This window comes from Lissotriton helveticus, chromosome 9 (assembly GCF_964261635.1).
Source record: "Lissotriton helveticus chromosome 9, aLisHel1.1, whole genome shotgun sequence".
In the NCBI taxonomy this organism is placed as follows: domain Eukaryota; kingdom Metazoa; phylum Chordata; class Amphibia; order Caudata; family Salamandridae; genus Lissotriton; species Lissotriton helveticus.
Window position 1 is genome coordinate 930,897,847 of NC_136070.1, and position 26,986 is coordinate 930,924,832.

Genomic DNA, 26,986 nt, shown 5'->3' on the forward strand with positions numbered 1-26,986 from the left:
AGTTTGACCAGGTGAGAGTTTGCGTCCAGGAGCCCATGCCAAGGTATTAGTAGGAGTCGGGCATTAAGCTATGGGAAATTCACTCAGGGCACACGCATATGGCGTAGCATAGCATCCTCCTGAGCGAGAAAATGGTGGCAGAGTGCGGACCCCTGCATTGTGGCAAAGGCTCTTCCACTAACTGATGTCTCTTAGCTCCACCCATGACCGCACCTGCTGTCTTGGCCAGCTCGTCACTTTTTCCCCTCTTCACCTTTATTTTCATTCCCATCAAGCCCAGAAGCAGGCCAGGCTGAGTTAAATTTGTGTGTGTCATCTTCTCGCAACATGCGTACTGATCTTCCTGCCCACGAAACCTGAAGGATTATTCAACCAGTGTTTGACTGTGGAATTCAAGGGTTTGTGTCCTCATCTCCGGTGGTTATTGGGGCACGTATCCCACTTGCAATATCCACCTTGTCGCCTTCGACCATTGAATTGTTGGGAGCTAGTCTAGCTGTTGCAGCTGGCTCTATACAGCCTCCTGGGCACACAAGTTAGATTGGATCCAGGTTTCACTTGGAAGAAAACAGTTACAACTTCTGATGATGTGTCGACTCAAGCCCATTGTTTCTGTTGGACTGAATGTCTTGCGCATGAAAGCTCTCCAGAGCGAATACCATTTTCAATGCACGTTGTTATTAGACAATGTTTCTCAATTATAGATCTCTCTCTAAGTAAGATGCTGAGTGGTTTCTGCAATCTTGTTTATACTTGATAGTTTTGATGAAAGTGGTAAGATACTGCCCCTTTAAAAACAAGTACGTCAGTGACGTTTGTTTCACAGCACTTGGGAGTGAAGGCTCTCAAAAGCATCTGAAAAAAACGGATGCTATTGAAAATATGGCAAACAGTTTTTTATGTAGCGTGTTTTTATTTATCACAAGCTTTTAACAGTATTTTCGACCCAGTGCTGTCGGGCTGCTCACTGACTGATTTCAGATGTTAAATGGTTTTTCATGCATTCCAGTGAAGGTGGAAGGACAAACGTAAGCAGCCAGTAGAAAAACAATAAGACTAAAATGCTCCCTTTTAGGCAGAACCAAGATGTAATTGACCATTTCTCCACCAAGTGGCTGAATGGTACGGGGAAAAAGAAGCCAATGTCTAAAGGCTGACCCAAAGCCCCTTGTAGTGAGTAACCAATACAGTATGTTCACCATGAATGGCGCAAGCTTGATACCAGTCAAACCTAATTAGACCAATTGAGCTCATACGGTCTAAGCAGCTTACACCCTATTTCAACCTTAGCAATTCCCTCCATTCTGTCAGAAAGATATAGGTACACTGTCGCATCGATTTTTTTTTTTTTGTTGTTTTTTTTTTTGTGATTTTTTTTTTTTTGTACAGCAACATCCATGAGTCCTGCCAGACTGTATCGCCCATTGAAGGGTACCTGGTGTTTGCTCAGTACTGTGATTGATAAACTCTGCTTGATGGTGGATGAAGATGGCGTTCTTCTGGACTTGCTGATTCAGGGAACTGCTCTGCAATCAGTACAACTCTACATTACAGTTTCTCTCCTTTTGACCTACGCCATATATATGAGCCGATGAGCCTTTCGGGGCTCCAGTTGCCTGCTATGTTTTTCACTGCATAGTTTCTGCCAGTGACCAAAGTTTTTGTTCATCCTGGTTGAAGAATTTTAATTAAGCAGCGAATACCTAGATTTGTATGAGTTAACCCAATAGAAGTGCAAAAAACAATTGCCTGACAGCTGGTCTACTGGCCATAAACATATGAAAGCTAATGGTGGTTAAATAGTTTGAAAACTGTGGTGGTGGGATGAGATTCCTCGTCCACTCTACAAATAAAATATTCAGTCTCTTTGTACGGTGCCCGAAAGCTACACTGACTGAAGAGCGCAGGCGTTTTTATAGATCAGTACTTCTCCTTGATCCCTCACTTCCCTCCAATGGAAGAAGCCCATCTTCACCACCTGAAACCAAATATAATCTTGAGTGCGGATAGTCATAGCACTAATACACGTTTAAGTATTAATTATATTAATTTAGATCTGTTATAGTAATTTATTAGGGCTTTTGGGTGGTGTCAAAAGAAAATCCATCTAATCAGAAAACGTGTCCACATTTGGGACTTCTCCTGCATAGCAATAGCTGTGATGTTTGATTATTTTGGAAAGGGCCTTCTTTGTCACCATAATGCCTATAGTAAGTATTATTCAAGTTTGTTCTGATGGTTTGTCGCCAATGTTTTAGCTGAGAGAATAAAATCCCCAAGCATTGGTCTGTTAAATATTGATGTGATTTGCCTACTTGTACCTTCCTGGCTCATGCAAGGTGTCCTGTCTCGGAATTAAATCTACCTTTCCATCTGACCAGTTTTATTTGTTTGTGAGGTCTAACAGTTATTTTTTAGATTACAGCGAATCAGACTACGACAGAGAGTAGTGTTTGTCCAAATGTTTTGTGTACCTCCATTGATACCAGATTAGTATTTTACAAGCCCTGTGAATCTCTGGAAGATCTAAACATTCATGAGACATTAATGACGTAATGTGCCTTTTTTGCTAGTCGCTCTTGCACACTGAACTCCTTTCTAGTTTAGCTAAAATAAACCCCTTTGTGAATTTAAAAACGTGTATCTAGACTTCTATTTAGTATATATGGGTGCACTTAGTTCTGAGAAATGCTAATCGCAAACCAAAGTGGGAATTCTACCGCTTATAGTGGTTTTCCACTGGTGGGGATGGAGCAGATAGCTTTCATTTCAAGAGGCTGTCACCTGGTGTTTGTAGAAGATTATTCTTCAGTGAAATGACCATGCCGCTTGGATATCTACAAAGAAAATGCACTTTTCTTTAGTGTGCGATACATTGATTTCAATGCGGTTGATACTGTTCCTTTTAACATAACGTGCAAGCTGTTGCTTACAAGTTTGCAAGGAAAGTAACACTGGGAATAACTTTACTGATTTCGATATGGATTCACTGCTTGAGAGAGAATCATTACGCTGCCTACCTGCCTACCTGCAACACGCATCACGCTCTGGGACAACGAAGGCTCCTGGGTCACCAACGCTGCAGTCTCGCCGCGCCGCTTTGCTCCATCACGCGGCCAGCGGCTTGAGACTACAGCTCCCAGGGGGCCTAGCGGTGACTTCCGCTTTGGCCGGTACATCTGAGGGAGGCTTCCTCGGTGGAGCGGGGGAGAGAATCATTACGCTGCCTACCTGCCTACCTGCAACACGCATCACGCTCTGGGACAACGAAGGCTCCTGGGTCACCAACGCTGCAGTCTCGCCGCGCCGCTTTGCTCCATCACGCGGCCAGCGGCTTGAGACTACAGCTCCCAGGGGGCCTAGCGGTGACTTCCGCTTTGGCCGGTACATCTGAGGGAGGCTTCCTCCGCGTCGCGCGCGGGCGACGCCGGGCGGAGCCCGGGCAGAGGGCGGGCCGTCTGTGGCCGTCAGGGGACGACACAGGACAGGCCAACCCTCTAACATCCACGGACGAAAAATGGGTAAGAGAAAACTCCAGACTTCACTTACAGGGGGGGCCAGCAATGTTAAAATTGCACGTAAATCGAGTGCTCCAGGAAATATTCTGAATTACCTTACTACAGCTGTAGGGAAGCTCAATAAGGAAATTGCTGCGAAAGAACGGGAACTAGGGCTGGAGGGAGCCTCGACGGATCACAACGAGTCAAGGGTACCCTTAGAACCCAACATTGTTATCAATGGGGCTTGTGACAATCTACCTATTGCCCAGCAGTCGGTGCACTCGGAGCACTCTATAGTGGTTCCTGACCCCCCTGCGTGTACCAAAGTTCAAGGGGGGGGTGCTAAGATACGTACTACCCGGAAAAGAGCTAGATTTTATAAAACCTTACTCCCTCAATACAGAGCCAACACCAAAATATGTAAATCGCTAGCTAAACTTGAAGGCTCTATTAACGAGAGGTTAGAAAGGGTTTTAACAGACACCATAGAAACCATGCTCATTAAGATCTCAAGCGATATAGTCGAAACCCTTAAAGACTGCGTAGCGGGTATTATGACCCGTTGCGAAAGGATGAATTCCTTGTTGCTCCATAAGGTGGCGGAGCATTTAGCTAAAGATTCCCTACATGCCACAGGGCAAAACGGCCAACCCATGGAAGTGACTAACTCTGGCACTACAATGCCCAACACAACACATCTGCCTCTTTCTCCGATAGTGATGGCTGCAAATAACCCTAAACCTGTCGGCAACAATTTGAATCCTAGCAGACAGAATAACTCGGACCCAATCAGAAATAATAGCGAGGCAAATAATGGGGCCACAGAGAACACACTTCAAAGGAGAACGGGGGATGGCCCGCATCGCAAGCCTATGGTTAATTTACCCCCGGAGGCAACCCCTTTTGTGGCAGTTCTGGTTAATGTACCAAGACTTACTACGGGAGAATCAGAATCCCAAAGAACCCTTATGGAAAACGTAAAGAGCTGGTGTGATAAGAACTGCACAGGTGCTAGTGACGTTTCTGATCATGTTAGTCTGGCAAGAAGAGTTACCTGGCTGGGCCCGACAACCAAATGTTTCCCTGAGGATTGTGTTATTATTAATTTTAGGATACCACATGTTTGTTCAAGACTTTTCTGGGATGCAACTGATATTAGCCAAGGGCAAATACGTGCAGTTCCACTGGGTTTTTTCTATCCTCGCCCAACACAACTAACTACCCGGGACTTTGTTCACAGGCAAAATACTCAAAACATTCCAAGACAACAAGTGCCTTTAGCTAACTGGGCTACTCTACCCCTTAGCTCACATTTGTCCTTAGATTGTAACCACCATGTGGCTTCACCTCCTGGCCTGGAGCTAAGTAATCGTTTTGATGCTCTTGGAAACCTGGATACTAACATCTGACTGGGCACCAAGAGGGGGTTGCAGGAACCTTCCGGGTCAAAAGGGGCTTGCAGAAATATGAAGCTAATGACTTGGAACATCTCTGGTCTACAATCCAAAAGAGATGATAAAGAATGGCTGGGAATTATTAAGCAACATGAAGTGATCGCACTCCAAGAAACATGGGACACAGAATGTAACTTTTGGGTAGATGGTTATGTATCCCATTTTAAAGCAGCTCAAAAGTCTAACAGAGGTAGAAGTAAGGGTGGTCTTGCATTGCTAATTTCAGTAAGTCACCTTGGGGCGATGAAAGTCATAGATATTAACTCCCCTAACTGTCTCATCTTAGAGGCCTCGCTGAACACGGGGGAAAAACTCCTATACGTAAATTTTTATAACTCAACAGAAGGGTTACAAGGAGGCGAAAATATCCTAATGTTGACCGAATTTTTAAACAATTATAAGAAGAGTCAAACTACTTTGGTCTATTATATTGTGTTTGGTGATTTTAACACACACCTCTGTCAACATAACTGTTATAATGGTAGTTCCTATGATGATGACTATCTGACACATCCGCATTTTGAACACACTGTAAAGGGGGGTGCTCTAGAAGAGATGCTGATAGATATGGATATGTCTGAACCCGTTTTTGCGAATCCGATAGACAGAGTGGTGACCTATAGCGCGAGAGGTAGTAACACCATCATTGATTATATCTTTGTGTCTCCCAGAATTCTCACAAATGTCATCTCATATAATGCCATCATTACTGCATTTAGTGACCATAACCCGGTCGTTATGGAGCTGATTAACATAAACCCTACCATAATTAATTGCGACCAACAGTTAACCTACCCTACTGTAGTCAAGACCCACGACCAAGGTAGACGGGTCAAATGGTCTAAAATCGATGTTGAGGAATTTTTTACTAAACTTTGCTATGAATTAAGTGATGAATTTAACATATGCAGGAACCCTCTGTCTACAGGAGGAAATGTTATAAAAGCTTTTGGAACCATATGCAAAAATGTTGCAGAGACCCTTACTATTAAATCATCTGTTAAGCCACGGATGGCACAGGGATGGTTCAATGCTGATTGTTCAAAGGCGCATAATAAACTTCTAGAAGCCCTTAAATGTAAGCCTCGTAATTTAACTGTAGTGTCCCAATTGAGGAAAGTATATAGGCGTGCGACCGAGGCTCGCAAAAGAGAATTAAAAAATAAGGCCTGGGAAGCACTTTATGATAACCTTACTTTAAGGGACAGTGCCCATTTCTGGAAAATAGTGAACTCTCCTTTTTTAAGTGGTACTGGGAATGAGATATTAGAGGCCAATATCACTGAGAATCAATGGTTAGATCACTTCGAAAACATCTATGGAAGCAAGACTCCTACTACCCCTTTTATTCCTATAGATTCTTCTCCCACAGACACACCACTAAGGGTTTCGGTAAAAGAAGTACTAAATGCAATTGAAAACACTGCCGGCGGGAAAGCCCCAGGCCCGGATGGGGTCCCCGCCGATATGTATAAAGCACATCCACTTATATGGTCTATAGTACTTGCGAATGTTTTTAATTTAGCATGCATGAACTTGTCTGATCCCCCTACCACTTGGTCACATTCGGTGATCATACCTATTTTTAAGAAGGGGCAAAGGGGCGACCCCAGGTGTTATAGACCTATATCGTTACTTGATTCCTCATTTAAAATACTGGGCAAAGTTATATTAAATAAAATTAACCTGTGGGAAAAGGATAACGCAATTTTATGTGATACACAATATGGATTTAGAACAGGGAGGGGTACCGAGGAGCAGTGTCTGAATTTGTACATGACCGTTTCCAAATATACTGCTGCCTCTAGTGGGTCAATCCACCTAGCTTTTATGGATCTGTCCACAGCGTTCGACCTAGTTAATAGGTCGAAGCTGTGGACAATTCTTTATGAGTTGGGTCTGGACCCTGCTTTGATTAACTTCTTAGCTTTCCTGCATACCGACCTGACGGCTTCGGTCCGTATGACCACAGGAGGCAAGTGCACTACTGGGTTTAGATCAGCAAGAGGGGTGAGACAGGGGTGCATTTTGGCCCCCATGTTATTTTCCCTGTATATTAATTCCCTGTACTCTGTTTTAAAAACTGCTACCCCAGATATACCGAATATGGGTGGGTTACCGCTGCCTGTACTGATGTACGCCGATGACACGGTCCTCATTGCCAGAACCCCTAATGGTCTACAACTGCTCCTTGATTCATTTGGAGCTTTTATGAACAAACTAGACCTGGTTGTAAATATGGGTAAATCGCACGTTATGTCCTTAGGGAAAGGAAAGAACACTACTAAAACCCTGCGATGCAATGGAGCGATTTTAACCAAAGTTAAAACATTTACATACCTCGGAGTCATTTTTGACGACATGGGTACATGGACCCCACAGGTTGTGAACAAAGCAATGGCTATTCGGCGGTCATTCGGAGCAATACAGAGCTTTGCTAAAAGACTGGGGGGCAAACCAACGGAAGCTATTCTCAAGTTGTATAGAGCCAAAACTTTGGCGCTGGCTAGATATGGGGCTGGAATCTGGGGATTCAGGGATCTGGCACTGATACAGAAGGAGGAGAATAGATCCATGCGTTCATTATTGGGCTTACCACAGTCTACACCCATTTTTTCGGTGTTGACAGAACTAGGGCAGGGATTTATTGAAGATACTCTTAACCTGGCCCCCCTACTTCTATGGGTGAAATTGTGGTTGAACCCGAATTTGACGTTAAATCGACAGATTATCATTGATTGCATGGGGAGAGACAGAGCCTACGATATTAAATGGCTGAGCTACATTAAGTTGGTTGCTACTCGTCTGGGCCGTGTTGACTTGTATAGTAGCCCAGAGAGACTGTGCAAAGAAGATGTCGCATGGATTAAGACACAATTTTTAGAGACTAGAAACATGCTGCGTGAAGCCCAGGAATTAGAGAAAACCACTGTTAGGGCTCACTATATTGTAGTATCGACCATGAACATCCAGCCATACTTAAGGGTAGTGAATAGGCCTTATCATCGATGGCTTCTTACCAAATTTCGTTTCAACCAGATGCACCTCCTTCTGGGAGAATACTTGAAATGGAACAAGCCAAGGGACCATGTCCCATGTAAATGCGACTCCTTTTCCGACCAAGACCAGTCCCATTTTATATTTTTCTGTCCCTTTTTTGCGGAGGGGAGGAAAAAATATATCTTACCACTATTGAGAAACAGGGGATTCGTGCAAGTAAAACCGGCATTGTTGTTTTTACAAACTATGGAGACTCCTATTGTGATGTATGGAGTCGCAAGTTTTTTGGTTGCAGCAATGAGAGCAAAACGATCTAGATCATTGTGCCACACAATACCCGATTGAACCATGTAAATATAAGTGTCACATATTACATAATCTATCCCTGTAGACCTGTATAATAATTCTGTCCAATATAGTTTTTAAATAGGATGTATTTTAAACATTTTAACATCATTTTAAACGTATACGACTTCCTTGCACTGCATTTGCTGAAATTTGTATGAAATGTAACCTCAATTTTACCATTCATTTATACACATTTATGTGCTTTTATATGTTTTTTCATGTGTTTGTAGTATACTTTTATGATTTTAACTAATCGAATAAAGTATTTTTGACTCTGCTTGAAATTTAGTATAAAATATTTTTATTGAGCATTTGCAATAAGACAAAATCACATTGAAGCTGAAAGAGGGTCGTGGGTCAGCCCGAGGACCGACCGGAAAGCAGTGGGAGGGGAAGGTACCAAGCAGAGGCCATATCCTGTGGAACCAAGATTATACACAGCAAGCCGCCTACAACCCAGCACGGGCCGGCCGCGTCATAAACAGAGTGAAGCTTGAAAATGACTCCTTTAGTCAACACTAGAGCGTACAGGTATTGAGGCCTAGGTCCTATAGTAGAACGCAGCTGCTAGATTCCAACCCACTGCTTGAAATTTAAATGGTTGTTAGCATTGTCTCTTTGGGTCTTCGGAGGCCATGTCTGACGATTGTTTTCTATTTCAACCTTATTTAAGGAAAGTTAGTTTTGTCTGTGCAGGCAAATTGTAGATTTGAATTAATTATGTTGGTTCATCTGTTGGTATTTAAGGTCAGCCACATGTTTTTTTCTCACCTTTAATTTTGGGATGTGGGTGGGACATATGCTCTTGGCAAGCTAAAAGATAAGATGGCGTGTGACTAGCTGCGGTCCAGTTATGGCATCCTAGTTCTTCTGAGAATTGCCATTCCTTTCTGGATAAATTTACCTCCATAATTTTTCTGCAGGCCCGACTGTCAACTACTTTTCCAGGGTCTTTGATTTTGGAGTGTTTCAAAACTCTCTTGTCTTGTTTTTTTCCTCCTAGAAGGTAGTACCATTTGCATTCAGTAGTAACGTGTGCATCCCTTTGCTTACCATCCAAGCCCATTTCCGATGAAAGCAGTGTACTTTTAGAATATTTTGTGATTCCCTGATAAAAAGCTGGTTAGAAAATTGTCTGACCCAATCCAATGTGCCTGGTTTAGCCCTAATGTAGGGATTTTTGAAGCCTGGTAAAATGGAAATTAGCTATTTGGAGCAAGACTTCAGGTTGAAAAATACCTACTTTGGGCTTACAGTGGGCTTTTTAGTTTATACGTTGCTTTCCGCTTGTTGGCTTTGCCACTCCAATTTGCTTACTTCCCATTTGATGGCTTTCCTTGTTCCTCTGTTTTTGTCTCCCTTGCAGCAAAGGCTCTTTACACCTCTCTTCATTTGTCTGACTTGTGTTCTTCTACTGCTCACTTTTAGGGAGCGACTTTTTTTTTTTATTTAGCCCCTTTAAGCCCACCCCCAGCTGGTTCTGTCTTGTGTACTTCTCACTTCTCCTCATGCTCCTCATGTTGTTGTCACCCTCCTATTTTGCTCGCTCTCGTTCTCCGTCTGCGCTTCATATTTTTCAATCCATCCTTTGCTTCTCTCCCAACCCCCATGCTGCTCTCTTCCTCGTGTGCTGCCTTGCCCTCACCCGCTCCTCCTTTGCCACCGTTCTGCAATACTTTTTAGGTCAAGCCTAAGCAGCGGGCATGGGATGCTCTGTGAGGCATGGTATATTCCATCTGTGCTGTTTGGCCACGTCTAACACTTCTAATTGGTTCTTTGTAGTGCCCCTCGTAAAATCTTGCTTTTGAATGGTCCCTTTGTTGTCTTTGTCCCACCGTTTGGTTGCTTGTTACATGATTCAGTTCACTTTTAACCACTTAGGCACTTTTGGTGCACTACTTTCTGTTTTGCCCTAGCTAGTGCGTTGCCCCTTCACCACCACCGTCCCGTTGCTGCCGTTCATGCTTGTTTTTTAGGTCTCGCCTAGCGACACAGAGTATGCGTTGCTCGCCTTGGTGAGATCTATTGTTAAGGGTTTTGCCTCCGAAGGGGGACAGGGATGTGCACTTGCCCGGACAGCCGATGTGCACGCTCATGGCATGTCTTCTCTGGCAATCTAAGCTTGCGCCCGGACAGCAGATGTGCACGCTCACGCATCTCGCACACTCCCACAGCGCTTTCACTTTCACCCGCTCAAACAATGCCCCTCTGCACTCGTGACAGAGTGCTGCGTGTGTAACCAAGGACGCTTTCAGGCTTGTTTAATCATCCAGGTGATAAGAAGGGTCGGAGAAAGGCAGCTGGTGAGGGGGGGGGGGGGGTAACACGCCCCACTGGCGCGGCCTCCCCAGCAGCCACCCTCATTGTCTCCCTTTCGCGAAGCTTTTCAGGAGCCGCTATCCCTCCTCTGACTGGTCAAGAATTTACAATTCTCCTGCCTCCTCCCATCAGCACCAGCGTGATGTCAGAGGAAGCTCTCTTAAAGAGACGGTCCCATGGAGCTCCCCTCAGCCCGCCTCCTCCGCCTCCTCTCTGCAAATATGCTCTGACTCCCCGCCTCCTCTGGTACAATAAGCGCAGCTGCATGACACAGAGGCGGCACTCGCTGCTTGGGCGGCTGAGGATCGGTAGCCGCTGCACCTACCTCCAGTCCAGAGCACGTTTACTCGGCGCGGGAGACACAATATGCACACCCTGCCTCCTTACTCGCTGGACTATAGTTTCCACGGTGCGGTAGCCTCGTTCATATTTTTGTTTATTTATCTGTCAACTGAGCTACCAGTGACCAGGTATTCCAAAACAACACAAGGGCATTCTAACATACAGTGCTAAATGAATAGATTATCAATAGCCCTGTGTAATGCGTGACACCTGCAGCCTGTCTTGGCTTCCATCCAGCAGCACTTTACATTTTAAGACTTGTAGTTCCAGTCCACCCTTTCCACCATGGCCTACGTGGTCCAGCTTGCACCTGCTATAGGTGATATCCATGAAGTCAGTCAGCTTAGCAGATGTGACGCTGACCCACACGTACCCTTGCTCTGCTTTGAAAGCCAAGTTGTTTGTGGTTTAATATTAGTTTGTGGTTTCAATTCCACATAAGATTCAATTTCTTATGAAAAACTTGCCAGAAAAAAAGTAAGATCATACATGACTTTTGGGGGATTTTTTTTTAATTTTAACGTGACCCTCTACCCCACATTCTTACTTAAAATGTTGGCTCACTTGCTCAGTTTTACCTTAGTGATAAGCTGATAAGCACTACTGCGAATTAGTTTTGTATATACTTGTTAGTGGTTGTGACATCTAATTGTCCAACGCCCCCTTCCCAAAACAATTTTGACCTTCTTTGCAGTATTCTGTATAGTAATTGTGGGAAAACAGGTTTGTCAATTTGGGAGGGACCCAGTTAAATAATTTTACACAAGGTTGGCCTGGCTTCAAAAGTTTTGAAGACCATTGGCCTAAACCAGTATGTGTATATATATGCTCCATAGAGGAAACCAAGAGAGAATTCCACTGCAAACCTGTGCTTAAACTAAACGTTATTGTATATGTATATTATATAACCTACATCTGTTCGAAATGTAACGAAGCACTGCAAAGGATCAAAGGCAAGGAATGCAGTTAATGAGTGATTAGAAGGGAAGGTGGGTTCAGAGAGGGTAGTTAAGTAGTAGTTATAATGTTGTGTTCTTTATAGAGGTGTATCATCAGCTTATTGGTTTGAATTCTAACTGGGCCTTCTCAGCATTTCATACATTTTCACTTTTCTAAATTTAGTACAGTCAATTTAAGATCACATTTTTCAGGTGCCGAAATGATAGGCTTTGTACCATGTAAGTAAAAACAAAATACTGTTCCCACATTCTGGAGATTTGAAAACCATTGTAAATCCTAATTCAAGCAGTTAATTTTTAGGTCGAGCTGGCGTTGGAGCGCGAAGCGCTCCCGCCAGCGAGACTATAGTCACCTTCCTCCCTGTCAAGGGAGTAACAGCTGTGAACGAGCCCGATACAGACCTGGGCACGAGCCGACCCAGGTCTGTGAACGTGCTTCAAGGTTGAGCAGCTTGTGCACGTTTGTTGGACGTCAGGCGCTGCAAGCCCGCCAGACCAATTATCCCAGCATGAAACTCTACTTCCTGAGGCCCACAAGACCAATTATCCCAGCAGGAGTCTCCACTTCCTCAGGCGCCGCAACAATTATCACAGCATGAGACCCACTTATCACAGCATGTCAACAGGCGCCCCAGGCTGCTGGAGCACTCAACTATAATTAATGTGCAGTTGAGTGCTCCAGCAGCGTGGGGCGGCTCTCTGCATGCTGTGATAATTATATCTTTGGGGCCTCATGCTGTGATAATTAGGGCGGCATGCTCTATTTGCAGCACTGAACATTTTCAAAGAAGGCCAAGCAGTGACATTCATTGGAGACACTCACCCTCACGCCCTCACCCCCTCACACACCTCCTCACCCTCACACACCTCCTCACCCTCACACACCACCTCACCCTCACCTTCACACCCCCTCACACACACCCTCACATACCCTTACCAGCACAGCAAAACACAACACAGCACAGCACAGCAAAACACAGCACAGCACAGCAAAACACAGCACAGCACAGCACAGCAAAACACAGCACAGCACAGCAAAACACAGCACAGCACAGCACAGCAAAACACAGCACAGCACAGCACAGCAAAACACAGCAAAACACAGCACAGCACAACACAGCACAGCACAGCAAAACACAGCACAACACAACACAACACAACATAGCACAGCAAAGCACAGGACAGCACAACACAGCAAAGCACAGCACAGCAAAACACAGCACAGCAAAGCACAGCACAGCACAGCAAAACACAGCACAGCAAAACACAGCACAGCACAGCACAACACAGCACAGCACAGCAAAGCACAGCACAGCAAAGCACAGCACAACACTGCAAAACACAGCAAAGCACAGCACAGCAAAACACAGCACAGCACAACACAGCACAGCACAGCAAAACACAGCACAGCACAGCAAAACACAGCACAGCACAGCAAAACACAGCACAGCAAAGCACAGCACAGCGAAGCACAGCAAAACACAGCACAGCAAAACACAGCACAGCACAGCAAAACACAGCACAGCAAAACACAGCACAGCAAAACACAGCACAGCACAGCAAAACACAGCACAGCACAGCAAAACACAGCACAGCACAGCAAAACACAGCACAGCACAGCAAAACACAGCACAGCAAAACACAGCACAGCAAAACACAGCACAGCAAAACACAGCACAGCAAAACACAGCACAGCAAAACACAGCACAGCAAAACACAGCACAGCAAAACACAGCACAGCAAAACACAGCACAGCAAAACACCACAGCACAGCCAAGCACAGCACAGCCAAGCACAGCACAGCCAAGCACAGCACAGCCAAGCACAGCACAACCAAGCACAGCACCTTCACACCCCCTCACACACACCCTCACATACCCTTACCAGCACAGCAAAACACAACACAGCACAGCACAGCAAAACACAGCACAGCACAGCAAAACACAGCACAGCACAGCACAGCAAAACACAGCACAGCACAGCAAAACACAGCACAGCAAAACACAGCACAGCACAGCAAAACACAGCACAGCAAAACACAGCACAGCACAGCACAGCAAAACACAGCAAAACACAGCACAGCACAACACAGCACAGCACAGCAAAACACAGCACAACACAACACAACACAACATAGCACAGCAAAGCACAGGACAGCACAACACAGCAAAGCACAGCACAGCAAAACACAGCACAGCACAGCAAAACACAGCACAGCAAAACACAGCACAGCACAGCACAACACAGCACAGCAAAGCACAGCACAGCAAAGCACAGCACAACACTGCAAAACACAGCAAAGCACAGCACAGCAAAACACAGCACAGCACAACACAGCACAGCACAGCAAAACACAGCACAGCACAGCAAAACACAGCACAGCACAGCAAAACACAGCACAGCAAAACACAGCACAGCACAGCGAAGCACAGCAAAACACAGCACAGCAAAACACAGCACAGCACAGCAAAACACAGCACAGCAAAACACAGCACAGCAAAACACAGCACAGCAAAACACAGCACAGCACAGCAAAACACAGCACAGCACAGCAAAACACAGCACAGCACAGCAAAACACAGCACAGCAAAACACAGCACAGCAAAACACAGCACAGCAAAACACAGCACAGCAAAACACAGCACAGCAAAACACAGCACAGCAAAACACAACACAGCACAGCACAGCAAAACACAGCACAGCAAAACACCACAGCACAGCCAAGCACAGCCAAGCACAGCACAGCCAAGCACAGCACAACCAAGCACAGCACAACCAAGCACAGCACAACCAAGCACAGCACAACCAAGCACAGCACAACCAAGCACAGCACAACCAAGCACAGCACAACCAAGCACAGCATAACCAAGCACAGCGTAATAAAGCACAACAAAACACAACAAAACATAGCATAGCATAACAAAACATAGCATAGCATAACAAAACACAGCATAGCATAACAAAACACAGCATAGCATAACAAAACACAGCATAGCATAGCATAACAAAACATAGCATAGCATAACAAAACACAGCATAACAAAACACAGCATAGCATAACAAAACACAACATAGCATAGCATAGCATAACAAAACACAATATAGCATAGCATAACAAAACACAACATAGCATAGGATAGCAAAACTAAACAGAGCACAGCATAACAAAACAAAGCATAGGATAGCAAAACAAAACATAGCAAAACAAAACATAGCAAAACAAAACATAGCCTAACAAAACATAGCCTAACAAAACATGGCATAACAAAACATGGCATAACAAAACATGGCATAACAAAACATGGCATAACAAAACATGGCATAGCAAAACATATAATAGCATAGCAAAACATAGCATATCAAACACAACAAAACATAGCATAGCAAAACAAAGCATAGCATAGCAAAACATAGCATAGCATAAAGCATAACAAAACATAGTATAGCATAACAAAACATAGCATAACATAGCATAGCATAACATAGCATAGCATAACAAAACATAGCATAGCAAAACACAACATAGCATAGGATAGCAAAACTAAACCGAGCATAGCATAACAAAACAAAGCATAGGATAGCAAAACAAAACATGGCATAACAAAACATGGCATAACAAAACATGGCCTAACAAAACATGGCCTAACAAAACATGGCCTAACAAAACATGGCATAGCAAAACATGGCATAGCAAAACATATAATAGCATAGCAAAATATATAATAGCATAGCAAACACAACAAAACATAGCATAGCAAAACAAAGCATAGCAAAGCATAGCATAGCATAACAAAGCATAGCATAGCATAACAAAACATAACATAGCATAGCAAAGCATAGCATAGCAAAACACAACACAACACAACACAACATAGCATAGCATAACAAAGCATAGCATAACAAACACAACAAAGCATAGCATAGCATAACAAAACAAAGCATAGGATAGCAAAAAAACATAGCATAGCATAACAAAACAAAGCATAGAAAAGCAAAACAATACATTGCATAGCATAACAAAACATAGCATAACATAACAAAACAAAACATATCATAGCCTAGCAAAACATAACATACCAAACACAACAAAACATAGCATAACATAACATAGAAAAACAAAGCATAACACACACAACCACACACACACAACCACACACACACAACCACGCACACATAACCACAACCACACCCACAACCACAACCACACACACAACCACAACCACACACAACCACACACACAACTATCTATCTATCTATCTATCGCCCTCACTCTATCTGTCTATCTATCGCCCTCACTCTATCTATCTATGGGCCTCACTCTATCTAATCGCCCTCACTCTATCTATCTATCGCCTTCACTCTATCTTATCGCCCTCACTCTATCTATCGCCCTCACTCTATCTATCGCCCTCACTCTATCTCTGTCTAGCTATCTATCGCCCTCACTCCTATCTATCTATCTATCCATCTATCTATCTCGCTCACTCAATCTCTCTATCGCCCTCTATCTATCGCCCTCTATCTATCCCACTCACTCTATCTATCGCATCACCACAGCATCACTCAGCACCACCACAGCATCACTAAGGGGCACAACAACATCACTATGCGCTACCACAGGATCATTGAATGCCACAGCATCACTAGTCGCCACCACAACATCTCTCAGCCCCACCACAGCATCAATCTGTGCAACCATTTACCAAGAACTGGGTCAAATATGATCTCTCAATGTTTCAAGCTTTATTACAAATGTCACAAAAAGAGGTTAGTATTTCACTTCTGTTCTTGGATTTTCGTCACAATAAAATACACTGAACATATTCTTCACAAAAGTTATTTACAAAAGTTTAAGCTATTGCCATTATAAATTACAATAACTTTTATTTAAGTATTAATTATTTAAAAAATTCAAAGCCATTGTTATTTGTAATATCAATACATCTAAGTCACGTGAATACAACACATATTGCATTACAAATGCTATAGGTGTCACAAGTTATAACTATTGGCATTGTAAATGACAAAGCTATTATTTTTGCTATTTTCAAAACCAACACATATATAAAAAATGTGTCATTTACAATACCAATAGCTCAAACTTTCCTAATGCGAGACCTTATGCATTGCAAATGCTTGTTATTAGATTGCTACCTTGAGCTGCCCTTGAGCCATCGGGCACATAGGTAAGCTGGATGAATACATCATGCGGTCCAAAGTGCACTCAATCCGACCTTAAATAAATGTAAATAAACACATCTGGGCATAGTTCACTTGTGATCTAGAGAACTCCGCCCTACTGCAAAGCATGTGGACACTTAAACACATTTGTAGTTCTTTAATGTATACACAAGTTTTTTTTATTTTTTATTGAGCTGGTCTTTCCAAAAAGCACATTCAGTTCAGATTATTGCATGATAATAGCTCTGTATTTCGTGTGTAACCTACCTTTGGGGCAGAAATTATTTGCGAGCAAGCATAATTGATGATCTTAAAAAATGAATCACCTATTCACATCCTATCATCGTTCTAAAACAACAAAAATAAGTTTTCGGTGCCCTGCTTGAAAGCTCTATTAAGAGGTCAGATGTATTATTCATTAGTCATCTGCCTACTAGTAATTGTGTTTAGAACAGAACTTATGCCTATATAGCGCAATTTCCTCCTCAGGAAATTTGTTTATCACAAAAAAACAGCATAATCTTACATTTAAACTTTTTTTAAGAGAAATCATGTAGTTTTTTCCATCAAATAAGCTTCTTACACAACACCACATTATTTACATCAACTCCTGTTACTTTGTTATCCGTGTTACATTTATTCCTACAGTAAAGTTTCACAACACTTAATTTCGGGCTAGCGGTGAAGCAAGCTTGTCTCAATGTAACTCTTATGTGCTCGCCCCTTTTACATTTTCTTTGCACAAAGCCATCCCAAGGTGATTAGCCGACACAGACATTCAACCAAATCTATCCTGTGGGTTGTGTCGAGTTGAAAATAATTTGATTTTAAATTGTCTGAATGAATACAGTTGAAAAAATTGCACTTGATGTATTGACACTGTTGCGATCGATTCCATGCATGGTAATGTGCTATGCTTCCTTGCCATCACTAATTACTGCTGGTGTCCTTATGGGAAATATTCAGAGAAGTGATCATTATTTTGACACTTAGAAGTCTTGAATGTGCAAATTAGGTATTCTCAAATATGGGGGTAGTGCCCAATTCTTTTGTACCGAAGCCCAGTTTTTGAAAACGATCACCTACTTCTGATGACTATAAGTAGGGCTTTAAGTGGTCCAGGTCTCAGACCCGGTAGTAATTAAAAGCAGACATTGAAACCGGTTCTTATCATGTCCTTAACTTCACCGGCAAAAACACTGAACAGTGAACGTAACAAACATTAAAGAAATTCATGTCCTTAATTTAGTTCCTTCTTATATTTCACATTTTACTTCATCTCACATTTCCTAAAACTGTTAGTTATTTCCAGATGTTTCTGTATTAACTTTTTTCTGTTGCATATTGCTCATGTATAGTGTATATTTTAAACTGAGCTGCCTCCAGGTGTTTATAAAGGGCCACGATTGGGAGCTGTGGTGTTGAGGCTGAAGGCAGTGAGTTTCTCACAATACTGTCAGTGAATCAGAAAGGTGTTCAGAATACATGGCCATCCAATACTTTGCCTCTGTCGAGCACAAAGAGGAATGGGCACGTATTCCAGTAGCAATTGTGATTCTGTGCAAATGTGTGTGAAGGAGGGACACAGTTATCAATATGTTGATATGGCAATAGAATATTCAGTGTGCACGTGTGAGTTGGTGCCATGTGTTTGGGGGTTGCGACAAATTGCATTCGTAATGTGCAAGGTATGCAGATGCATGAGAGGTGGAGAGTGAAAGGGCGTACAGGTCTAACATAGTGTGAATATAGCTCGAGTGATTGAGACGGTCTGTAGACCACTACTCCTTCCACAGGATTCAGTAAGGTTTTAATTCACTCTTCTCATTTTAGAATTCAGACATTTTTAAATATTAGTTACAACAAAATTAAAGTTCCTTATTTATCTTAAATAGCTAGCTACCATAGATAAAGCGAATACACCTGGCTGGTTTAGGTGTATGTCAGTTATTTGTAGTCTACCTGGATGCAACAACAGAAAGCTTGTAGAGGAACAAAAATACTTGTTGGTGGCACATTAGGGAAATCACATCAATTAAGTTTACACGCCTTTAAATACACAAGTCCATGTCCTTTTTAGGTCTCGCTGGCGTTGCAGGGCGAAGCCCTGCCGCCAACGAGACTTATAGCCGCCTTGCTCCCTGCCAAGGGAGTCAGAGCAGTGAGCGAGCAGCTCCAGGCCTGTGCACGAGCCGACTCAGGTCCGTGAACGCGCGGGAACGTCAACGTGCACGTTCACGCGCGTCACGCTCCTGTCCTCCCGCGTCTCTTCCGAGGCGCGCTCCAGGCCGACTTGTGGTGTGCGTGTTCCAGCGTTAGGTAAGTGAGGGCCGGGGGGATTTGTTTGGTTGTTAATAAGGTATGAAGTATGCTTCCTAATAAATTGGCGTACTGCCCAGTGACACCAGCTCTTCGTTGAGCGTCTCCCCTGCGCAGTGACGTCTCATTTTATTTTAGAGGGTTCCACTGCGCAGTGACGTATCACATAAGGTTCCACTGCTGCTGATGTACCCTTCGCGGTTATGGTGTTCGCAGGCGCTGGTCACGTTGCTCTGCGACGTCTTCCAGCATCCGTAATGCCCCTCGTGGTTGTGTGATAAGGCTGAGCTGCAGCGAGAACTTGTTATAGAGAGAGAAATTGTCCAGAAGTTATCGGAGCGCTGTGCATGAGCACCAGTTGTATTACAACCAACACGGCGCCCTGGAACCAGCTAGTTTGATGTTGAAATAATGATTTATTATAGCCTAGAGACAACAACAAACAAAATAAAATCCTCTCCCCGCTGGTTCCAGTTAAACGTGTCAGGTGTAATACAGCTGATGCTTATGCAAAGCGCTCCGATACCGTCTGGTTGAGTTCACTCCGTATGAAACTACAAACATAAAGCAAGCTTTGTAAGCACACGGCACGCACATAGTGACCTCTAATTCTAGTCTGCTTGCACCCCAGGCAGTGTGAGCCTTGATTTTTCAGTCCACGTCAGATGGGACTAATGTGTGAGCAGCAAACGGGGATGTGTTGAGATGGTTGATGTTTGTCATTGAAGTGTTAACTTTTTATTGCACTTTGCAGTAGATGGATTTTCCAAGTTTTTGTTACTTGTTACAGAAACATAATTTATTTTCAATTTATTGCTCCCCTTGTTTTTCCGCTGTTTATAGTTCATTATAAGTACAACATTCTGGCACTTGAGACATAGTTGAAGGTTTTTACAGTCAGATGTCCTGGTTGCATTTGCATTTTGTAACCGCATAATTCCTGAACAACACGAGTGAGCCTTTCGGTAGCAGGCATTTGATGTTCCACCAGCATTATTCCTGCATGCTTTTAGGCGCTCGTAACCTCGCCCCCTGCTGTGCCCCTGACGTTTCTGTTTGACTGTGTTTGTGCTGGTAGTAATCACACTATAATGTGCTCCCCTCCGTTGCTTTTCACAGGAAGTTCGATGCAAGCGCCGGTATCCGTTGTGCCGCGTTTGCTTTAGAAGAAGTTATCCTAACTCTGAACAAACCTCGGCCCTCTTCACGTCGTCTTATGTGCGGTGTTTGACTGGACTCTGAGATTTGCTGGTGTGTTGGAGTGTAGACAGGGGTGTGGCTTCAATTGGTGCTGCAGGTTCAGTGGCACCGGGGCACAATGCCTGAGGGGCCACTGAACCCTCATTTCCAAGGAACAGTATCCCCCCCACACAACATGAACACACATATTATTTATTACCTGCCTCTCTGAACATGTTGAAATGAAAAATTGCTCACTTGTGTTATTTACTTTTGCACATGCACTGACAGTGCACGTGACTGTATTCTCGCGCTTTTAACCCTACACTCCTCCCATTTCATGTTACTTCACTCCCCCACACCCTCCCCTCAGTCTAGTGTTAGGCACAACCACCCTCCCCCCCGTAGCCCTCCCACAGTAATTTAGCAACTTTAACAAGCATTTGCAATGCAATAGGTCTTGCATTTACACGAGTTTAAGCTATTGGCATTATAAATGACAATGCCTTTTATTTATGTTTTATAAACGAAAACATCAATAAAATGCATTGTCATTTACAAATCCAATAGCTCAAACTCGCTTAAATGCAAGACCTATTGCATTGCAAATGCTTGTTGTAATTGTGTGAGCATGGTTGTGTATAGCGGCGACAAGAACTGCATACCTTGATACTTGCTCATAAAGCACTCATGCCACACAAATGGAATGGTATTGTGCTGGGCAAATTGAAGAGGTTTTTGCAGTTGCAATGGGCTAAGCGTGGTTTATGTGGCTTCATGATGTATTGGAATTATGTTCTAAAGCTTCCCTTATTAACCATGCGGAATACATGCTAAATGTGTGGTAAAGCAATAAAATGTCCACAGTTGATTTACATTTTAACTACATTTGTCTTTCATTAGATTGGCACAGCACCTAAGATAATGTGCTGCATGGCTAAAAACTCATAAGGTCCCAAAGCGAGACCTATTGGCTATGCCATTGCTTGTTAGATACTCTTTCCTGTCCACCTTCCCCCCCCCCCCCCAATACACAAGAGGACATATTTGTGTTACTGTTTTGACATTTAACAGCATAGTTGATTAAATGGTAGTAGAGCAGTACTAACGCCATCAGAACGAGTGGCTCAGTTGCGCAGGATGGAGGTACACCTGCTCATGTGAACAGGGTGGTCTTATGAATGAAAGGAATGTGTACTTGGATATGGAGTGATTCTCCAAGGTTTCTGTTCCATAGGTCTTCATCCTGGTAATGGTGGTACATAAAGCTGTTTGGCATTGTAGTCAATGTACAAGTCTTCCCCCTAAGACACCCTGCTGCACTCCTTTTTAACCGGCTGCATTTTCTTAAACTCATGCTTCATAACCTGTGATCATATGGCCTAATATATTTTCTCTTTCTTCAAAGGTTGGGACGCTGGTGGCGCATTAAGGAGGCCAAAAATGGGTTGTACATAATCCCTCTGAAGAAAGCTTCTGCGAGTGACGCAGAGGAGGAGCCCAGTAAAGATCCATAGAAATCCATCACACCCTTCTATTCCCCTTCCATCAGAGATCCAAAGGCATCAGAGTTTATTTATTGCTGGTTGCATATTTTGTAAAAAGAATGTTTATTAAAGGTTTTTTTTTTTTTACTAAATGATAAAATGAGTGTTCCTTTGCTTGATGGATGGCCATTCCATCGGCCTTAGTTACCTTTGCATAGATAATTTATAAACCTCTGGATTCACATAAGGGGGTACATTTTTTGGTGTTGGAGTTGCTAGCTGCTTCACGCTGATCTGTTAATTCTATCAGTCCTGTTTTGAGTCCTTTCCTGAAATGCTGGAGCGATGAGGCGGTCCTGAGGTGCAGGGGAATGTTGCCCAAGCTTTTGGCACTTTTTTTTTGTCTGTTTATTATTTTTTCAGTCATAGACAAACAGTTACATTAGCATCAACAGTAGGCATGGAACAATATTTGGTACATTGGTGGGATTTTTTAAACCTTCAAGTTACATGGTAGTAGTTTCTTTCTCATGTTGTGTAAGTCCAGCCCCCGAATACTTGCCATTCTAGTGAGCTCCTGTGCACCACAACACATTCTGAAATGAACAGTCAATCAGTTTACAGTTCCATCCTCCCTCTCCCGTGTGACCTATCCCACCATTTCATCTGCAATAGCATTGATTTCAAGTCTCACAGGTACCAAGACTGCAGATCACTCACACTCCATCTCCCCGCGATATACAAAGGCATCTCCCATCCCACCAGAGCAATCTCCCGTGTCTCATATGCAATAATGTAGTCACACCAGTTTATGGGGGGTTGCACGGATGTGCAATCAGGTAGCATGTTAGCGGAGCCCATATATCCCTGGGCCTAGAGGCAACAATTCAGCATATGTTGCAAGCTTCTCCTGGCAGATCATCAAATCATCGATCCAGCTCTTAAATTTGGGTGCCCGCCCCCTCCCCTAACGACAGGCCACTCTTCTCTTAGCCATGAGTAGCGCCAGGGCTACAAATTTGCGGTGCTCAGCTCATAAAGTCTTAACATAACCTAACAGGGCCATCAGTGGGGTAGGGTCAACATGCATATTTATCATCAATGACCGAGCCTAGAAAACCTGTTTACAGTACTCGTATATCCCAGGACATTCCCACGCCAGATGGAGAAAGTTCGCACCTTCGGCCCAACACCCATCACATCTATCCGAGTCCCTTAGACCAAATCTATGCATCTTAGCAGGGGTGTAATACAGTCTGTGTAGGAATTTATAATGAATTATACGGAGCCAACTGCTGGCCGAGACCTGTTCAGTTTGCGAACAACAGAATTCCCAATGATTATCAGTCAGGGAAATGCCCAGCTCCTCCCCCCACCATGTGCGGGACAAAGTGGCTATGTGTGTACTGTACGATATATCAAGGATACCAGACGTCTTGCTGTCGTGCACTGCAGTATCAGCTGTAATGGTGTTAGTGCTTATGGTTCAGCTGGAAAATCCGGGTTCAGCAAGCAGATCCCGTCTAAGCCGGATATACAAAAGTGTCCATCAGGGTCTGCTGTGTATTCTGGAACATCTGTTCCAGAGTTCGGAATAGGCCATTTTGGAATAAGTCCCCCAGGTGTGAATTTTTGTATGTTTTTTAAAGTTGTGGAATATGGTTTCCTGCAAGAGATTCATGTTCGGGTGACAAGTGAGAGGCAGCAACGGAGAGTAGAGCATGGATGTGCCCAGCATACGTCCTATGCATTGCCATGCTGAAATCGTACATGTAAGTGTCGTCTGCATCCGGTCCCCAGCACTCACATTTTCATATATGACGCCATCTACAGGTGTGGGGTGCGCTAGCCAGTGTTCCGCCGCAACTTGTGGCATGTATCTCGGTTGTGTTACCCAAAACCAAGCATAGTGGGCTTGCGCACTCATGTAGTATAATTCAAAGTTTGGTACCCCAAACCCACCCTGTGAGTAGGGCCTAGTCCGCACGCTCCACTGCTGCCTCGGCTGTTTACCTCCCCCACACTAGGCGTATCAGTTCCGTTCTCAGCGTTTTGAAGAAAAAAACATGGGATAGTATGGTATATTGAGAAAGAGATAAAGCAGCTAGGGGAGTATCACCATCTTAATCAAGGATGCTCGGCCCGCCATGGAGAGTGGTAAAGCTATCCATCGGGTAACATATTCCGTTATGCGGGTCGCGGTCGTACCATAGTTCAGTCTTATGAGTTCCCCCCTATCCCTAGTAACTCGTATCCCCAGATATTTCAGTTCCTCGTCACACCATTCTAAAGGGTAGTCTAACGGGAAGCGGGTTGTCGCAATCCTTAGTGGAAAAATATTTGACTTCACCCAATTGATTTGTATTCCCGATAATTTCCCAAATACTATAAATTCCCTAAGCACCGGGTTCAGATTCTGCGGTGGGTCACGAATGTAAAGGGTGATGTCATCCGCATAGAGAGAGACAGGTATTTGACGCAAATTGCATCTAAGGGCCTTATCATTGTGGTGTTGCTGCAGTTTTGCCGCCAGCGGTTCCACTGCGATAGCAAAGAGTAACGGGGTAAGTGGGCATTCTTGGCGGGTGCCTCTAGTGATTTGGAATGTTTGCGAGACATGCCCATTAATCAAAACCTTAGCTCTCGGCAAATGGTATAACAGCTTAATCCACGAGAGGAAGAGGGGTGGGAAGCCCATTCTGAGCATCACACCAAAAATATAGTCCCACTCGATGGAGTCAAAGGCCTTTGTGGCATCTAAAAAAAACTGCAGCCATAGGTAGGTCTTGGGAAACCTTGTTCAAGATGGCGAATAGTGTCCTCAGATTTGGGAGATGGCTCGTCCGGGCACAAACCCCGATTGGTCAGGGAGGATCAAGGTCTCCATCAACAGGTTGCAATAATTTTCGCTAGTATTTTCCCATCACAGTTAAGGAGGGACAACGGCCTATAGGAGTCACATTGTTGTGGCGGTTTACCTTGCTTCAACAATGAAATGAGGGCTTCCCTCATAGAGGCCGGGAGGCTACCCATTTCTAATGATTCCTCATATACCTCACGAAGAATGAAGGCCATTAGGTCAATATATGTTTTGTAGAATTCTACTGGGATGCCATCAGTCCCATTGGCCTTCCCGGATTGCATACTCATGATGGCTTCCTTAACCTCATCTAATTCAAAAGAGGCGCATAGGAATTTCTACTGCTCATCGCTTAGCCAGCCCAGCGCCACGTCCCCCAGAAAATTGCCAGATCCAGAGCATCCACTCTATTCGTGGTGTAAAGCCGATGATAATGGCGCGTAAAGGCGTTAAGAATAGTGGTCGTGTCTCTATAGACTGTCCCGTCTAAATCCTCAATTTGCAGAACATAATTAGCACAGTGAGGTTTTCTAACTAGTTGTGCCAGGACCTTACCTGGTCGTTCACCTTCTCCATAACTCCTGGCTACCCAATATTTGCCCCAAAACTGCACCTCTCTTTGTGCCATGTCCATGTACTCTGAGTGTGTTTCTAAATTTAGCCTGGGCTTCTCCATTTGGGCCCACTGCCAGTTCCTTTTCCAGTGCCTTGAGCTCTAGCTCCAATTTTCGAATGGAGTGGAGTATATCTTTCAGGACCCCAGAACCTTTCGATATGCAGTACCCACGAATCGTGACTTTAAATGCCTCCCCAGAGTGGAGTGGAGTGGAGTGGAGTGGAGTGGTGTGGCTCAATGGTTAGCGGCGGCAGACCTGTAAGCAGAGCACGGCCTGGGACCAGGGTTCAAATCCCGACGCGGCAGGGTCTTGGACCAGGGTCAACGGACTCGATAATTCTCGCCTCAGTGCCTACTCTAACCAGGGAACACACTCGGCAACTCTGGGCATTAAGCTTGCCTCATCTCTACAACGGCCCCCCACAGACGCCGGGGATGCCTGGGTTCGAGGCATGTGGGCTGCTAAATTCATATCTGTTGCATAGATCGCCGCCTAGTGTTGGGTCCGGATGATTGCACATTGTTGTCCTGGAAGAGTCTTCGAAGTATCACGAGATAGGTGGCTCCTCCCCTGGACTACAGTGCGCATGGGCATCGACTCCATCCCCAGATTGTTTTTTTCCGCCATTGGGTTCGGATGTGATTTCGACGTCTCCTTGTCGGAATCGAAAAAACGTACTTCTTAAGGCCAAAAGGCCTTCGTTACCTGCGTCGGTATTGTTAGCGTGCGGTCTCGAGCATCATCCCACTCTTCGAGTCGGAATTCTGCGGAGTCGAGTAACTCTTCGAAAATCGAGGCCCTCTCGTCGCAGCAAGCCCCGACGATCTTACCATGGAACGAAGTCCGTTCAAGTTCTGCCCCGTCTGTGGATCCAAATACCCACATATCGACGTGCATCCAGTCTGTAACAAATGCCTCTCGCCGGACCACAACTAGGACAACTGCATGGCCTGCTCAAAGTTCAGGTCAAAGAAAACGCTCAAGCTTCGGCGAGGGCGCGCCTCGAAGCTCGGCGAGCGGCTCCGGCACCCGACGACATATTCGACGACCCCGCAGAAGAAGGCCGAAGCCATCATCTTCATATTTCACCACCGTCGACGGAGGTCGAGGCCGATCCCGAAGAACACGTCGATGGACAGGGCCAAGACCTTGAATACGTCGAGGAGGTAGGGGACGACGAAGAAGTTTATGGGGCCGCGGAAGATAGCTCGGAGGAAGAGCTATGCCCCGAAAGTTACATGATTCAGGCTCAGGTCACGGGATCGCCACTCGGCCTTACCCACGACCCTGCACCGCTATCCCCGGCCCCGCCTTCTGGCCCGGCCACGGACACAACAGCGGAGACGCCATTGCGCGTATCGAAACCGAAACCTTCGGAATCGACGACACCTAAGATGGCCGACGTTCCATCGAAAACGAAA

The 26,986-nt window shown here is 44.4% G+C and overlaps 1 protein-coding gene across 4 annotated transcripts in view; it reads left to right on the top strand.

Annotated features, from left to right (window-relative positions):
- Nucleotides 1–22,234, top strand: part of RRP9 (ribosomal RNA processing 9, U3 small nucleolar RNA binding protein) — a 161,160-nt gene extending 138,926 nt beyond the window's left edge. For all 4 annotated transcript variants that reach the window (XM_078661144.1, XM_078661145.1, XM_078661146.1 and 1 more), the window contains one exon: nucleotides 22,010–22,234. In XM_078661144.1, coding sequence (XP_078517270.1) covers nucleotides 22,010–22,118 — 109 coding nt within the window. In that variant the 3' untranslated portion in view covers nucleotides 22,119–22,234. The remainder of the gene's footprint in view (nucleotides 1–22,009) is intronic.
- The last annotated feature ends 4,752 nt before the right edge of the window (nucleotides 22,235–26,986 follow it).